The sequence below is a fragment of the Hermetia illucens genome, chromosome 4 (genome assembly GCF_905115235.1).
Source record: "Hermetia illucens chromosome 4, iHerIll2.2.curated.20191125, whole genome shotgun sequence".
NCBI classification, from domain to species: Eukaryota; Metazoa; Arthropoda; class Insecta; order Diptera; family Stratiomyidae; genus Hermetia; species Hermetia illucens.
This window is the reverse complement of record NC_051852.1, coordinates 126,046,547-126,064,048: the sequence shown is the minus strand read 5'-3', so window position 1 is coordinate 126,064,048 and position 17,502 is coordinate 126,046,547. Positions and strand designations below refer to the sequence as shown.

The following is a 17,502-nucleotide window of genomic DNA, read 5'->3' as shown; positions in this document are numbered from 1 at the left end:
CGGTGCCACCACGATGGAGGTTCTCCCTGGCCACTTGGTTTTGGTTTGGCCGACAGGCTTGCCGCCCCGTCTTCCTCACCGCCACCAATCATTTCGGATGTGATCAAAACGTGTCACGCCACTAGTCCAACGCCACGTTTCCATTACCGCAAGATGCCGTTCATTGTCTTTTATAGTTGACCAACACTCAGAACCATGGAGGGCGACAATCCGGTAAATTTTAGATTTGAGGTTTTCGTTGATATGTCGACCACAAAGAACACCACTTCATCCAGGTTGCGTTAATGCGTGAAGCAATTTCATAACTCAGTTCTTCATTGGCTGATAGCGTTGATCCGAGGTATTTAAATCGTTAAATTCTGGGCAGATCACTGCTTCTGACAGTAATTGTGCCTGTTTCATGGGGATCGGTCGTCAAAAATTCAGTTTTGTTTATATCCAATCTGAGAGCGTGTTGCATGAGGCGATCATTTCATTTTTGGACAAGTTGCTCGAGATCATTTTTGCTATTAGATGCTAAGAAACCATCACCTGCATAAAGCAGTGTATAGGACCTTGGATGTCCCGTGTGACGGTTTTCATAACAAGAACAAAGAGGAGTGGTGATAGGGCGCTTCCTTGAGGAATACCAACAGAGACACGAAGCGGTTTTGATACACCCGCCATACTTCGAACTTCACTTTTCGGAGTAATCGTAATCGAGCGTTTAAAATCTGCGAATCGCCTTGGTCGCGCTGCTCACATTGCATTTTAAATAGAGTTTATATGACAAAATAAAAACTGCCATGCCAAGTATCGGTTAGTTCCAGCTGAAAACTTCGATATCCAGTCGTGTCTGCTGTTCTAATTGAAAATCAAATAAGCAAAAAAAACAACACGGAGAAACGACTGGAAATGCCCTATACTATACAAAGAGTGGCATAAAACAGACATTGTCCCGCTAGAAAATGACATTATGAGAATTCCTCCATTTTGAACATTTTCTCGTTATCGGTTCTGATAGTAATGTTAGTCGTTCGTTGAATAGAGATTTTGATCAAGCAGGAGCAAGTTATAGCAAACCCCACCCCTTTTTCCAAATTCCACCAGAAATAGAGTTTCGATTTCATTGTAATAACTTATAGGGGTTGGGTCAAACACGAAAACCTAACAAGATGGCGAAATTGACCGAGAAGGTATTGCCGTAAATTCTAAAGTTCCACTGAAGTGTCCCGTCGAAAGGCGCGGAAATGGGATCCTTTTGGAAACTTCATTCTCCCTCAGGTCTTAATATCCAAAATTTCACTTGTCGAATCTAATGAAAAACATAAACGAACTTAAAACTATCAAAAAAATATCGGCGCGACCACACGCATGGAGTCGTAAAACTCAGCACTTAAGAGGCCGCGCGCGATCGAAAGGGAAGGTCCATGACAGATCATATACTCAATCAATGTAGAGGAGCATCTTCATTTTGTATGGCCTAACGATACCAAAAGAGCATTGGAACCCCAAATGTTGCATCTGCTGAGTATCTAAGGCAGGGCGAATATCGATTGAGGATCTCTCCCGACCATGTTTCTTGTGTATTAAGTTTCACGTTATTTTGCAGGAGAGGAGGACGTCCAGTATATGCGGTCCGTATATGCATGAGCAACCGTAGTATTGAGAAGCTATACGAACTGGATCGCCCTCGGAATATGAAATAACTTTATAAAATGGATACACTGATTTAGACAAGAGGCCCTTCCCTTGGAGTGATATTTTAAGGTGGCTTTACGCCGATAAATAAAGTTTTTCTGAGAGGGCGTAACTTGAGTGCAGATTATTGCTAATTATATACTAAAATGCGCATCAAAAGATGGTTCAGAACATTGCGATCAATAATCAATCAAGAAAATTGTTTTCTTCTTGGCGATGATAGGGAGCACGTAAATAGCCTTACAGTTATCGCAATCAAGTCAGGTGCCCATTTTCGATATCTCAACCACCATCCACTTCCTCCACTCGTTAGGAAAAATCTTCCCTTGCCAGAATTTCCTAATAAGTGGAAAGCAGCATTTTGTAGAGAATGTAGGGGAACAGTTCCGCGGGGAGACCGCCTTGCTTAAGAGTGTTGATTTGGAAATGATTTCTTTTGTCGATTGAGAGCAGTTCGTACTCCCATGTTCATGGAATGTTATACGATTAAATATCACCGAAGTAGATGAATCATCGACTTTTTTAGCTACTTGTCAACTTGGATCAAGGGCCTGCTGTTGACGGGATCATTAAATCATACGGCTTGAAGCCATTATTGGTGACAACCTCTGCCTCCCTAACCAGCGCAATAACAAATTTCTTTTTGACGCAGGGCACGTTATTCTACCCTCTACGAGATTTATCACCGTATCAAAGTTTGAGCGCATATGGTCACCACCACTCGCAGTGATCTGCAGACCCTTCATCCTCTTTCCCTTTGGAGGCTGACTGATGTTTGCATCCCACTTGATACGCACATCCAGAAGATAACTTCTAAATCTTCTGCGGATCACAATATGGTTGATTCAATTCAGTTGCTTTTAAAAAGCTTCTTTTTCCTCTGTATCTCCGTCGGTAGGTAGTACTGTGCTAATGAAATGGTCGTAATACTGAAATCTCGAAGACAGTATCCTATATTAAATGGGCTCCCAACCAATGAGGGCGCACCTTTCGGTTGCCATAAGCTTTAATCCAACATTAGGTTCATACTTATTTCTATCAGGTTTTTGGAGGTACAATAACGCAGTGCGAGCAGGAGAAGCTGTCTAACCTTGATTAACCCCAGAATGTCGATGTTGTTGTACTAGAACTTTCGCTCAGAGACCATACGCACATTACAAAAGCGGTCCGGGTCCTTGTACGACAGCTGAATATGAATAACGTTTCGTTAGCGAAGGGAAGAATTGAAATTTGCAGGTTATTACAGGTTAGGCGGCTTTTACAATAAGCAAGGAATACTTTGAGTGTATTCTTAATCCCCAACTGAAAGAGAAGTTGCTATTTCAGCAGCGTATAAGATCCGGTAAGTTGATAGTGAATATCCTAATCCTAATTTACTGTTCAGAATGTGTTGCTTATTGCAGTTGCAACGGTGAGCTATGAAGGATACACGCGGTAGTTTGCTTTTCCTTTGAAGTCTGTGTATGCTACCTACCTAATGAATTATTTCAGCTCGGAGAATTTGGTAAAATGCTACTCTGAATAGAACGAATCGAAATGGATTGGTTTAGAACGAATTTTTAAGAATTTTAAATAATGAATTTACGGTTTCGTACCATCAAACGTCAACATCAAATTATACAAAACACAACATGGATGTGAATAATATCGAACGTAAATCCGTCCACACATCAGACCAAAGTTTTCCCGGAGCTGGAAAACTTTTGTTTAGGGATTGAGGAGTCCTAAGTCTGCATCTACTTGACATCGGACCGGACCAAATGGAGAGAAACTTACTCCCAGTTTTTTGGTCCAGGCACTCCTGTTTTTGGGCTTATAACATAACGCCTATGGACCACTTCGGTCACGCTGCTCCTAAGGCAAAAGTGAGGCAGCGTCTGATGAGTTGCCTCTGCCCTGGTACAAAACCGTAAGCCGTATTCGTTTTCTTTTCATTTTTTTATATCTTGAGTGTTAAGCCCAAAAAGAGTAGTCTGTGGACAAAAAAAAGTAAGTTGCTCTCCATTTCTTTCGGCCCGACATCAAGTGAATGTGGACTTAGGACTCCTCAATCTCAAATCAAAAGAAGGTTAATGAGGCATTCGAAAAGTGATCGACTATCAAATTTCGGGGATCAAACCATTTCGGTGTTAGCAGAAGAGGTGGAAGCTGGTTTGCTCTAACTTTTGATTTGTTAGTCTATTCCATAATTAAGAAAAACCAATGATTTCAAACAAAACCCATAACAACGTCTGTGTATATTAAAACAAGTGCGAATATTTTCGTTATAAAATTAACCGTATTTTTGGCTTGAGTTTCAAACTGATTCTTGTGCCATACGATATTCATAAACGCTTCCGCGTTCCTGGAAAGCCTTTGTGTTTCCAGTTTCTGTGCTTTCCTTTTGTGCTGTGTTGGAATCTTTTCCGTATCCACCACCACCTGGAGTCCGCATTGAAAATATATCCTGAAAGTTAGAAATAGATTTTAATGAGAAACTTAATTTAATCTGTAATTATTAGGCTTTAATCTATAGATTCAAAAACTTACCCCAGTTTCCAACTCGACTGCAGTTTTCCCACCCAAATTAATTACGCGTCCATCATTTCGAATGAGCAGATTTATTCCTGACTTCCCATCACATCCTCCAGCCATACCGTAAGGTCTTAAACTACGTCTTTCTGTCAATACAGACAACGTGACTGGCTTTCTGAAAAGCATTTCACGTTGAACTCCCTCTCCACCACGATACAATCCTCTGCCACCTGAATTATCATCACGCAAGCAGAATTTGTTCAAAATGATTGGATAGCGAAGCTCCAGAATTTCAGGATCTGTGATGCGTGTGTTTGTCATGTGCGTATGCACACCGCCGACTCCATTCCAACCAGGACCTGCTCCACTTCCTCCAGCTACTGTTTCATAGTAACCCCAAGTTTCGTCTCCAATTGTTATATTATTCATACAACCTTGTGAAGCTGCACAAACATTAAATGCTTTCAGGACAGTGTCAACAATTCGTTGTGAGGTGAGGACGTTTCCACCAACGACTGCTGCCCCGTCAGATGGATCGAGAATTGAATTTTTCGGAATGATGACCTTGATAGGGGCCAAGCATCCTTGATTCAGCGGTACATCATGTCCCACCATACACCGGAGGCAGTAAATAAGTGCCGATAGGGTAATGGCCCGAGGGGCATTGCAGTTACCCCACACTTCGTATCCAGAGCCAGTGAAGTCACAGATCGCTGAGCCAACATTTTCATCGATGGTAATTTTAAGCTCAATTGGTGATCCATCATCCATTTTTTGCCTTGCGTAGAGTTCGGTTGTGCCAGTTCTTTGGGGAAAGGTTGAAAATGTATTACTGGTTGGTTCTGAGTAGGTTTGAATATTGTTTTATTATACACTTAGAACTTAAGGAAATTTTTAAAAAAATATTTTTTCCGGTCAATATAAACATATTGGGTTGGGGGAAAAGAAGTGTCGTATTTTGTCAATAGATGGCGACACTTAAACATATCTTATGTTGTACTTATCGCATCAAGTTATACTGTACGGCGATTTGAAGACGACAATCTGTGCTACAAGTGTCTCTTTGCCAGTGTTGCGATCGTACGTTTCAGTCTCAAGTTATAGCGCGTCAAAGATGGAATCCACTAAGCAAGAAATTCGTCAAGTTTTACGTTTTTACTATCTGAGAGGTAAAAGTGCAACGATGGGCCCGACACTGTAACGATTCGCACAGCACAGCGTTGGTTCGATCGATTTCGTTCTGGTGTAGTGGATGTCGAACATACACCACGTACTGGCAGGCCAATCCTCGTAGAAACCGATAAAATCCAAGTAGACCGGCATGTGAGCATTCACTCGATTGGCCAGGAACTGGGTATAGACCAAAAAACCGTTTGGAACTATTTGCAAAAGATTGGATTCCAAAAAAAGCTGGATCTTTGGGTGCCACACGAGTTGACGCAAAAAAATTTCATGGACCGAATCAACGCCTGCGATGCACTGCTGAAACGGAACATTTTTGAAGCGGATGGTGACTGGTGATGAAAAGCGGATCACGTACGACAACTTCAAGCGAAAAAGATGGTGGTCGAAGCGCGTCGAGCCGGCCCAAACCATCGCGAAGCCCGGATTGACGGCCAGGAAGATTTTGCTGAACGTTTGGTGGGATTGTAAGGGAATCATCCACTATGAGCTGCTCAACTATGGCCAGACCCTTAATTCGGTCCTCTGCTGTGAGCAACTCGACCGTGTGAAGCAGGCGATTAACCAGAAGCGGTCAGAATTGGTCAATAGGAATGGTGTTGTGTTCCATCAGGACAACACCTTGTCTCATACATCTTTGAAGATCCGCCAGAAGCAGCGGGAGCTCGGAGGGGATGTCCTATCGCACCCACCGTATAGTCCGGACCTGGCACCAAGTGATTACCATCTCTTCTGGTTTATGCAAAACGCTCTTGGTGCTACTAAGTTGGCCTCAAAAGAGGCTTTTGAAGTTGCCTGACCTCATAAAAATGATCAATCAAATTAACTTATTGATTCTTACCTTTTTCTAGTATCCCTTGCGATTTCTTTCAGCATATCTCGTACAGCTACTTCTGCATTTTCTTGGATATATTTCATATACGCCTGGACTACATTCAACCCATAAATATCTATCAATTCCGAAACTAATTGAATGCCTTTATGATTAGCGGCGATTTGTGCTTTAAGGTCAGAAAGGTTATCTGCTAAATTTCTAGTTCCGACAGCTCCTTTCGCACCTGTTGGTGTGGTTAATCTCTCAGTAAGTTCCTTTTCACGGAAGACACCACCTTCGACAATGAGGAAGGACTTGAACGCTGCTCCTTCTTGTGCAAGGGATGTTGAGTGCGGTGGCATTGACCCCGGTGTTATACCACCAATGTCAGCGTGATGACCACGAGATGCAACAAAAAAGACGGGCTTTTTATTGTTTCTGTGGATATAAGATAAGGATTCAGTTAATACAGTAGATATCGCTTATATATTTGGCGCGTATTACTTACTCATAAAAAACTGGTGTTATGACAGTCAAATCGGGCAAATGACTTCCACCCGCTTGTGGGTGATTGGATAGCAAGACATCTCCTTTTTTGAGCGTTTCCCCACGTACACGAAGCTGGTACTGTACCGTTTCTTGCATAGCACCTAAATGCACAGGTATATGAGGCGCATTGCTTACAAGTCCTCCGTCAGGTCCGAAAAGTGCACAAGAGAAGTCCAGACGCTCTTTGATATTAGTCGAAATCGACGTTCGTTGGAGAACCCTGGAAATTCACGACTTTCTTACAAAGAAAACACTCGAAAAACGCATACACTACCTTCCCATCTGCTCGGCAATACTCATAAAGCGATGGCTGAATATACTCAACTGAATGGCATCTAATTTTTCATCAACCAGCCAACCTTTACTTGATTTAATGTCAATAACTAAGTCTCCTGCAGGCGTAACATTTGCTATGCAGTCAGGTTCAACAACAATTGTTGACAATTTGTCGATTATAATTGCTGGTCCATGAATTTGATTTCCAGCTTGGAATTTTGACGATAAATAAATTTTGGATTCACATATACCCCCATCGAAGTAAACGGGCGTTACACCCTCAGAAATTGCATCTGTTACGTTCTGACCTGGAATGGTTCCTTCGGAGGGGGTGGCCATTTTGCCCGAGCCTCGGACGCGAATATCATCAACAATAATTTTTCGGTTTTTCAAAATGAATCCAAATTCATTTTTGTAGCGTTCAATGAACGTTGTATAGAAATCTCCATAAGTTGTGAGTAGAATGTCCTTAGAATCGGCAGTTGTTGAAGATGTTTTCTTCGAAGAACACATCAATGCACAATCTGTCCCTTCGTAACGTAGATGAAGATATGGTTCAAGAACGATTTCCTTGAAACCTTGAGTACCAAGTTTTTGATTGCATTCCTCACTCAAGGCATCAAGTCGAATCTTAATTGAGGATGAGTTTTGTTTCGAATATTCTCGACCACAGGGTTCTTGTGCTTCATGAACAACATCGGCTAGAGCCATCCCATAAGCAGATAGGATACCAGCATATTTGTGAATTAAAACCTTAGACATCCCCAGCTCCCGAGCAATGCTACATGCATGTTGACCACCCGCTCCTCCAAAGCAGGCCAAGACATGCCGCGAAGTATCTAATCCTCGTGCTTGTGTTAACGCCCGAATCGGTCGGCACATAGCTTCATTTGCAACACGGATAAATCCCATGGCGACTTCTTCAAGGCTCAATTCCCTGTTTTCCTTCTCTTTCAAATAAATATTAATTTCTGTTCTTAAAGCTTCAAAATTCCTCCTTGTAGCTTGCACATCGAGTTCTTCATTTTCTTTAGGACCGAAAATTTTGGGAAAGTATCGTGGTAATAATCGTCCAAGCATCAAATTCGCATCTGTAACAGTCAAAGGCCCTCCCTTTTTGTAGCAAGTTGGTCCAGGGTGAGCTCCAGCCGATTCAGGTCCGACAACGAAGAGACCAGAACGGAAGAAGAGACGTGATCCTCCACCAGCCGCGACAGTATTAATATCTAGCTGAGGTGCTTGAATCGTTACGCCTGCAGTGGTTGACTCGATGACATGTTCATATTTGCCAGCATATCTGGAAACGTCGGTTGAGGTTCCACCCATATCAAAACCAATCAATGGAAGGTCGGTTTCTCGGGTTCCAGTTACGGCATAGCCAACAACACCGCCTGCAGGTCCACTGAGAATCGCTCTTGCTCCACGGAAGTTGGACATTCCAGTAAGGCCTCCATCGCTTTGCATGAAAAGCACTTCAATCCCTTTGAGTTCATCTTTGAAACCAGCCTTGAAACTGTATGAAAACAACAATTTATTTGAACAAAAAACTTATGCGTAAGATGAAAGGAGTTCAGAATTTTGAATGATTACCTCGAAATGTAGCGTTCTACATGTGGAGTCAAATACGCTTCAGCACAGGCTGTGTATCCTCGGGGCACAACTCTACACATTGGCATCGCTTGATGAGATAGAGTTACATGACTGAATCCCAACTCCTTTGCAATTGCTCCGATTTCTAATTCCTGAATCGGACATGCATAGCTATGAGCTAAGACAATGGCAATTGATTTGATTCCTTCCTCCAAAACTGCTTTTAATTGTTCTTTAATTTTCTGCCGATCCACTGAACTTTTCTCAAGGTATTTCGCCCCACTAGCTCCATCCAATTGCTTCCAATCGTGTTCTGCAAGTATGATTTTAAGTATGCTTTCTACGACAAATTGAGTGAGTCTAATTACTGAGTTGACAAACATCCTGGGCAGGAACGATGCGACAATCAACTTCAACAACTTTTTTATACAAATTCGATGGTTTTTGGATATTCAATGCGAAGATTTTTGGTCGGGCTTGGTTGCCAATGAAGAGAAGATCTTTGAAACCACGATTCACCACTAAAGCAACATCGTCTCCTTTTCGTTCGAGAAGGGCATTCGTAGCTACTGTTGTTCCCATTCGGATCCAGCCGATTTGGGATGTGTTAACAAGTCCATCAGGTGTCAGGGCATCACTGGTCTCCTAGCAAAAGACCGAACATATAGTTAGATTACCGTAAGTTGTGTTAATTGGTTACAAAAAATACCTCTTGGAGAATTCTCTTGATTCCCTCCCGTGGAGCATCTGGATACCGTTCTGGGTCTTCAGATAAAAGTTTCAAAGTTTTTATTTTTCCATCGGGGCAAATGCAAAGCAGATCAGTGAAAGTTCCACCTCTGTCAATAGCAAAGCAATATTTTCCTGACATTTTTAGATGAGCTTGATCTGAAATAAAGGAAAAAATAGATACCGTTTTAAAATCATTTCCGCCAATCCCTATGAAATTAAGTGACTTTTGCCCTCTCCGTGAAGCACTTTGCAATGACTTTATAAGTTGGAGGAATGTCCAGAGTGATAATCTGATTCACTGCGGGCAATCACGGGGCCCAAATTCTCCCAGAAACTTGAAGGACTACACGAAATTTGCCTGCATAAGTGTTAGCGTGCAGTTATATGTCGGGTTCTTTGGATGCCTTAGTTTTTCACGTGTATTATATAAAAATACACTTGACATTAAATCGGATGCATTTAGGGCTTGTATGAGGATAGGCTTTAGGATCAGACGAAAGGAAAGTAAGAAATCCTTATCCGCGCTTCCTTTTCATATAAGTTAGGTGAAGTATCGTCTCCAATCGCAGTATTCGAGTCCATTTTTTTACATATTTCAGCGAGAACAATTTTCTTACTCTTAGGCTTTCACCTAAGTATAGTTCCACCGAAGGATTCGTCAACCGCTTGTTCGAAGATTTGCAAGGCAGCTCGGGAAAATCAGTTAAGTCCTTCCTTCGAGCACGCGAGGGGAGCGGAAATGGCAAGAAAAATATTATAAAAAGATCAGCACCTCTCTGAATTCGATGGTAGCACTGCACATTATAGAGTAAGGACGTAGTATCATCTGGGACAACGTGTACGTACTTAAGGTATGGGGGAACAGCAGAAAGCTAGATGTGCAAGAGAACCTGGCATTCTTACTGGAACCAGGAAGGAAATAAATTAAAGGACGACACGGGCAAATTCTATCGAAGCTGCTCAGAGGGGTGGCAAATGGGACACCAGGGAACAATCACCTGGTAGCAACCTAACATATAGTATCCGTCGGTTTTACCAAACAACCGATCTTTTGAGTTCCCTTATTAATCCAATTAAAATTAACTGATATTTTAATAATAAGATGTCATATATAAATAGCTGAGGAGGACACAACTGGTTCTGGTGAAATGAGAGCGTGGATAAAATCGAAAACTTCGAAAAACCTTTCCGAGATTATTGACGAGGACTAGGGCCATCATCAAAGGTGCCTTTCCGTCTAGCGCGGGGTAAGTTGTTGACCATGTCTAAAAAGGACATCTCAAAATTTGGCTGACTACAAAAACGTGAAAGTGGATCAATGGGCGCAAGGATTGGAGAACTCTGTTGGTCGCTTTGATAAAATACAAGAAGTATAACGTAGCGGTGCTGTGACAAAAGGAATTACATTACTGCGTTGACCAAAGATGATAATGAAATAATCCTGGCACACATCAAAAGATACCTCGAAAGATTGATTACACAGCGTGTAGGCTGGTTTCCCTTTTGAATCTTGGTGTACCAACTATGTTCTGAGACTTTAGATCCTTGTTCCATCTGATTTTCGCCTATTTCGACAAGGAGCGCAGCAGGGGCATTTCGGCGAAACTACTAGCTATTATGTGAAATCTCGCAGGGATTTGAACTGCACAGCGGAGTTTGAGAGGGATGCATTACATACATTTCTATCTCATTATAGATGAAGTCCTTCATGCTGCCTTGGCTCCAGGACGTTAAGGGTTTCAACAGACTATGTCATCTCTTCTCAGAAACATCGACTATGCTGACAACATTTGCTCGCTTGATCATCGAGGCATAGGCATTAGTCAAAGAGCTGCGGATGTGGAGAAGAAAGTGAACAAAATCGGATTGCAGCAAGACCAAGTTCTCAGTTTGATGGATTATCGCATTCTTGTATTCCCATCGCATTCGATGGATGCATCTCAAGACTAATATTAAGTCGAGGTTCTTTCGCGTCAATGTTTCCTCTATTCTGCTGTATCACATAGAAAGTGACAGCTGACATTATTCGAAAGCTCCATCTACTCATTTCTGCGCCGTATCATCGGGATACGGGGGATCAAATGAGGAACTTTGTCGGCGTATGGGTTAGATACTCTCCCTCGAACACCATCTTCCCGTGGTGGGGGAGTCTGTAGTAGCTGTGGTTCCCATAGGTAACTCCAGCTTGGAGTTCTGGCGGTTGGTCCAAATTTTTGTGAATACTGTGCAGGACGGTACACGATGTTAGATACTTAGTTTTTAAAGCAACGCAGGAAAAGTCAATCACATGCTGGGTGAACAGAACCCGGGCATTGATTTCGCACACTGGAGGGTAAAACTCTTGAGTGCCAGGAAGGACAAATCAACAAACGCTTTCAACTTGGTGTTCGAATTGTCGGAGAAAGGGAAGGTAAAGGAGTGAACGAAACTGGGTTGATGCCAGCTCGTGAAATCAGTTCTACACAAACCGGAACCAGAGAAAGTGTTAAGTGGAAAACTGAAGAATGATGTGTGTAAATAGATTAGATCCAGCATGCCAAAAACCTCTTACTATATGCTGACAGCGAGGCTGTCAGCTTGAACCGGCTGCTGAGATATTAACGCCAATGCTTGCTCCTGTTGATTACTTTTGTGACTGCAATTAGCTTTGTGCTGACTTCGAACGTCTCTTTTATATGGTCCTTGGTTTGTGGAGTATGAATAAATGCATATATTGCCTCGTTGACGGGCAACTGTACTTTCGTACTCTAGTTGGACATAATCAGGTGGCGTAAAACGGACGAACCGGTGTCATTTATATTGTCCGAAGTCCAATTACATAATAATATTGTTACTATTCACCCTCGGTGAGGTATAGCGCGTCAAGTATACCTACGCGCCATCGTGCGCGGTTATCTGCGCCTACATTCCTTCTGTGTGACCTATCCACTGCTACTTCCGTCTTCCGATCACTGTGTGTACGAGTGCCATCCCTGTGCGCCGAACAAGTTCTTTGTTTAAGATAGTATCAGGCCAGCATACTCCGGTTCATTTTCCAATATAGCAACACAGAAATAACATTAGCACAGAATAGTCTTAACTTGATCTTGGTGTTGAGATAACTTGCATTTCCACCATAGGCGGAAGCCGCGCTTCCTAGGTATACAAATTGGTCCACGCCTTCGATGCACTGCCCACAAATTGTTGGGAGAATACCATGATCCGTCAGATTAAGAACCTTGGTTTTGTTGGTGTTTATCTTCACTGGAACTCTATTTGCCGCCCTTTCCAAATCCAGAGCTATTTGCCCACTATCCACGACCCGATGAGAGAGCAAACAGATGTCATCAACGTAGTCGTGGTGTTTGAGGAAAGATGTAATCGTCCACTGAATTCCTCCACGTCCGCTCGACAAAACAGCGTAAAAAACGTGGCCTAAATCCTCTGCGATTTTACCACGGTGCAGCGTGTAACATTTTGCGCAATCATATGTCGCTCTGATAATAACTATAAGTTTCTCCGGAATGCCGCTCCTGCGTAGAGCACGTTAGATATACTCTCTCTTCACGCTATCGAAAGTTTTCTCAAAATAAATGAAGAGCAAGGCGAAGATTCAAATTCCGTGCACTGCTCGTAGATAATCCGTAGGATGTTGATGTGACCAATGCAGAAGGATCCACGCTGAACACCAGTCTCCTCTCTGTCGATTGAGCGTTCTATGATTATTTTAGCTATTATATTTACAACGGCAGAGAGCACAGGAACCCCTCAAATTGTCACACTCAAAACGAGTGACCTTTCTTGAAATCTTAACAATTATACCCTTCTTCCTGGAGAGGAGGAGATTGTCAAGTCCAGCAGCTTTACTCCGCTTTAGTGCATGGATGGTCGTCCTGCTTGGAAGAACAGTCCGTATCCGCATGTTACAGTGATTAGCCATTTTATTCACAAGAAAAGGAACTTCACCGGATGTGATAAATTACGAACCGTGGTCAAGTGTTCCTTTTACCTCTTCAGTTGTCCGCAATCGTCGCTGAGAAGTCGACCGTTAACGTTCTGCACAGGACCATCGAAACAGCGACCACATGCAAGCTTTTTCGAAATCACTGCGTTCTGCGGCATATTTCGTTTCCCAAAGACGATCTTCCAATTTCTCTTGACCGAAGAATGCTAAGCATCACAGGAGATGAATTGTTCTTTTTGAAACGTTTCCAAAAGTGCTATTAAGTGAATGGTTGTGAATTCATTAACCTCGTCCGCCCTTTTATTAGAGGAATCCCGAATTCGCAGGGTTCTTGTCGTGCTGTGTGTTTGTCAAAAGCCGATAAAAATATATCAAAAGTTTCGAAAGACGGAGAATTAATTGCGAAAATTTCCTCAGGAAAATATTGTTTTTTTTTTGTGGTGAACAGATTGATTGTGAAGAATCCAAAATAGAAAAGTGGAAAAATTTTCATGAAGTGAAATCAAAAGAGAAAACTCTTGTTGGTACGAAAGGGAAAAGTTTTTGTGGCAACCTGTTGGCGTGGTTCAACCGTACGCAGCGGGACTCATCGAAAACCAGCCCCAGAATAATCCACGAACTCTTAAAGTGATTTTGGGAAGAAAATTCGGTGGAATTTTGGTGTCTCCAGGAAAATTGACATTCATACTGGACGATCTAAATCGTTAAATTTCAAAATAATCTTCTAGAAAACTAATGAGAAACGACGAAATCAGGAATGAAAGATTACTTACTCAATAGAGAAGAAATTTAAGAATATTTGAATTAATAGAGAATTAAATTTTGCAAATAGCAACTTACAACTCCACGCGCGCGGTCGAGCCGTTTTTTTTTAATTTTCCAGTTTTAGCTCCCGTTCTGGTTTTTATCGTTAGACTGTCGCGAATTTCTTTGTTTGTGGTCTATTTTTAAATCCCCACGCATTGATATAAACACGTTAATTTTGTACTAATGACACGTGAGGGATCAAAGCGCTCAAAGGACCCACGATATTCCCGAGCACAGAGGTGTGCAAGAACGTGTCAACCGAGCATTTTGATGGAGCTTCAGTTTGCGGGTGGACTTTCACGGTCAATTTCGCCAACTTTTTAGGTTTCTGGGATAGCTCTTCCCGCTAGGTCATTTTCGGCCACTTAGGATGATCGTCCGATCCTCCTACTTCCCTTAAGTTCATTACAGTTTTAGTGGACGAACTTAACGCTATAATACCTGAACGACGGAATTGTTACCAAGACTGCTGTTTCGCAAGCAGGGCATCAAGAACATTACACGTAAACCAAACAGTTTATTTTCGTGCGTAGCGTTGTTTACTGCGTAATGGAGCCACGGAATTAGCATGATACATATTTGGAATTACTTCCAAGCATGGGGTGTTCGGTTGCAGATTTATCTTTTGAAATGCCTTGGGGGGAGTGTTTTCTAACTCACTAAGAAGAGTGCGGATATCTATCAATAGTCGGATGATTATCGTGTGTTCCATTTTGAAGTGCATTTCAAAAGCGTCGATTTTTACGTGGACGAGTGGCGGAGCGATATTTAACACACACTTCACGGCCTTGACTACGACGAGCAATGAGCACGCTCACCGGGCCACGCCACCAACGCCAGCTACTGCGGCAAATGAAGGAGCTGGTTGGGGATAAAATTGGCCTGGAGCTTCGGAAGTCCTTGTTTCTTCAGCGGCTGTCGAGGGCCACACAGGCTATATTAGCGTGTGCCGACCAATATGAATCAAATGAAAGGAACATTCAGTGACAGGTAAAGGAGTTTCTTAAAATTAGCCAGACATATGCTGGAGAGGAACGAAGCTTACCATGCTTCTCAGTGTGGAAAAGATCGACCGTTTTGACAGAATTTTCCATGAAGTTCCAAAGAGAGATTTACAAGTGTCTCTTCTCAACCTTCCTTCCACAAAGCAAGAACTTGAACAAAATATTTCTGTGCATCAGTGGTGCAGATATAAGGCAGCAATAAAGTTCACTTTTACTTAAACGAGTACGTTATCAAGCCAAACTAACGCTAATGTGCTTCACGATAACATAATCTGCAAATGAAACACTATCGATCTTTATAGCCCCAAAGTTGCTGTTGGCTGGCGCTTATCGACACCGGACCATACATCAAAGAACAAACGATAATGGGACCAGTGGCTATTTGCGAGCACAAATATTAGTCACCAAGATAGGACCTACATACCGTGAAAATTCCCTTGAAATTTTATTGTGAGGATCATCCCAAGGAAAGACAAGTCGATCACGATTTCGAGGTGGCATCCTTCGACCATCTTCGGAGCTTTTCATGTAATGTATTTCAAAAATAAAATCTACGCCTGTAACCTACGATCCTACAGGAGCTGCAGGGAAATATTTGTCGTAAAGTTCAACACGAGTTATGAACACACTTGAAAGAAACACATAAGGGTAGAAGAGGTGGTCTCCCAAGTCGATGTTGGGGTTTATTTTATAAATAAGTGTTGGTTATGAATTTATTTGAAGACTATTTTTCTATTTTCAAAATCTTCCTACTTTGAAGTTCACTTTCTCCTTATTCTACTGCGTGGAAGTAGAAATCACACGGAAGTCCTCTGTGACACAGCAGGAGCGGTTAGTCGTCCATAGAACGAAGGGATAATAGGAAGGCTATTTCCATCAATATATAATGGAACCGGATAAGATATGATGTGTGAAAAATTTACTGTCTAGCGAGATGAAAAAACGTGCTTACCTCCTCGGTCTGAGAGCGGTAGAAAAGTGGCTATAGTAGTAGTAGTAATGATAGTAATTTACAACACTGACTCCTTGTTGTTATATTAGAGTTCAAAAGAAATATAATTGGGGTTTCAACACTATCTCTATATTTGGTTCAACACTATCTCTATATTTGGTGTGACTGACAACAGCAAGATTTTTCCTAAGGACAGACAGACGGACATTTGGGGCTATAATTTGATACCAGTACATTTTGCAGAAAATTTCTGAATCTTCAGCTTTGGTAGCGATGTTACGAATCAAATACTTTAGTGTCATTGCAAAATTGAAGATTCTTACTTAGTATCCGCCAGATTATCAGTCATTGCATTGTCTCAAGATAAGCTTGATTGTCTCTGTGGAATTTTACCTACAAGCAGTGAATGTCTGATGTAATCTTAACGATTGTGATAAATCAAGTCTAATTATTTGAATAGATAATAGGTGGATATTCGGAGGGAAATCTCTCATATGAATCTTGGTGGATCCATTCGGCACTAGCGTAGAGATTCCAAGGAAGGAGGAAAATATTCCATTATCATCTGTGAATATCGGATGTTGCTAAAACTTCTGACTCAGTGAATAAAGTGGAAACATCAGTCAATAAAGTGGAAATATGATAATACTAAACAATTATCTGCAAACTTATAGCAGCACGTTTTGCTTGAGTTATTATAATTGCGATGGTGATTTGAATACTTATATGGTTACCACAGAGACGTCTTTACGAAAGCAATTATTTTCAGCAAACAATCCATAATATCACAACAAACACATAACTTCTTACTTAATCTAGTAACGCTGAAACTCACCTTGCCGGCTCGAACTGAACTGGTTCAATGGATGAGATTATTTCCCTCGTATCTGAACTGGGTCCTATCTAGTTGCAAGAGTACGTCATAAGGGGCCACCACCTTAACACAATTAATTCCAGTCTGTCTGTGATTATATGTAGTTATTATGTACGTTTACTGTCTGATTAGATAAAATGACTACTCTACAATGCTCACCTCAGATGTGCTTATAAAAGCCGCACTCCATTGCTAATATGCTCTTGCTGAGATGCTGGGAGCCTTATATAGTCTTATCACACGCAATCTGCTTAGCTCTTAATTAAATTATTTGTGAAATTAACTTAATTGGCCCCTACCTAGTGGACCATCCTTCATTCAATGAAAGACTACTAAAGATTCTTTTGGTGATAAGGGGGCTTCGAGCTGACAGTCATCAGATGTTTTCATTGAGGCGTTTGTTTTGATTGTCCCGGTCTGATAAGATTGTTTTCTATTCTTGACAAGAGATGGTGTGCGAGGACTGAAAGCAGAAATAAGAACCACAAAAAAAGTTTTCTCTAACCTTTAAACGTGTAAACATTCCACCACAATTCGACTGATGTTTATTCTGCCTGAGAGACAAAGAAGAAAATCTGATTTCCA

The 17,502-nt window shown here is 41.7% G+C and overlaps 1 protein-coding gene across 2 annotated transcripts; it reads right to left on the bottom strand.

Annotated features, from left to right (window-relative positions):
• Positions 1 to 3,886: 3,886 nt before the first annotated feature.
• On the bottom strand, positions 3,887 to 17,265 carry LOC119654182 (5-oxoprolinase). 2 transcript variants are annotated; one of them, XM_038059369.1, is made up of 10 exons: positions 17,077 to 17,265; positions 16,879 to 17,005; positions 9,315 to 9,493; positions 8,974 to 9,250; positions 8,606 to 8,918; positions 7,014 to 8,528; positions 6,699 to 6,959; positions 6,218 to 6,628; positions 4,210 to 4,999; positions 3,887 to 4,126 (listed from the first exon to the last, which is right to left on the bottom strand). In XM_038059369.1, the coding sequence occupies exons 3-10, from the start codon at positions 9,474 to 9,476 to the stop codon at positions 3,977 to 3,979; spliced, it is 3,879 nt and encodes a 1,292-aa protein (XP_037915297.1). In that variant the 5' UTR covers positions 9,477 to 9,493; positions 16,879 to 17,005; positions 17,077 to 17,265; the 3' UTR covers positions 3,887 to 3,976. The 2 variants fall into 2 exon arrangements, with proteins under 2 accessions (XP_037915297.1, XP_037915298.1); XM_038059370.1 differs by having other exon boundaries at positions 16,879 to 17,001.
• Positions 17,266 to 17,502: the final 237 nt, after the last annotated feature.

Coding starts and splice junctions, on each gene's coding strand:
- LOC119654182 (XM_038059369.1), bottom strand. CDS start 9,476: ATGTCAGGAAAATATTGCTTTGCTATTGACAGAGGTGGAACTTTCACT. Junction 9,251..9,314: donor TCAAGAGAATTCTCCAAGAG/GTATTTTTTGTA, acceptor GTCTTTTGCTAG/GAGACCAGTGATGCCCTGAC. Junction 5,000..6,217: donor GCAAGGGATACTAGAAAAAG/GTAAGAATCAAT, acceptor CTTTCCCCAAAG/AACTGGCACAACCGAACTCT.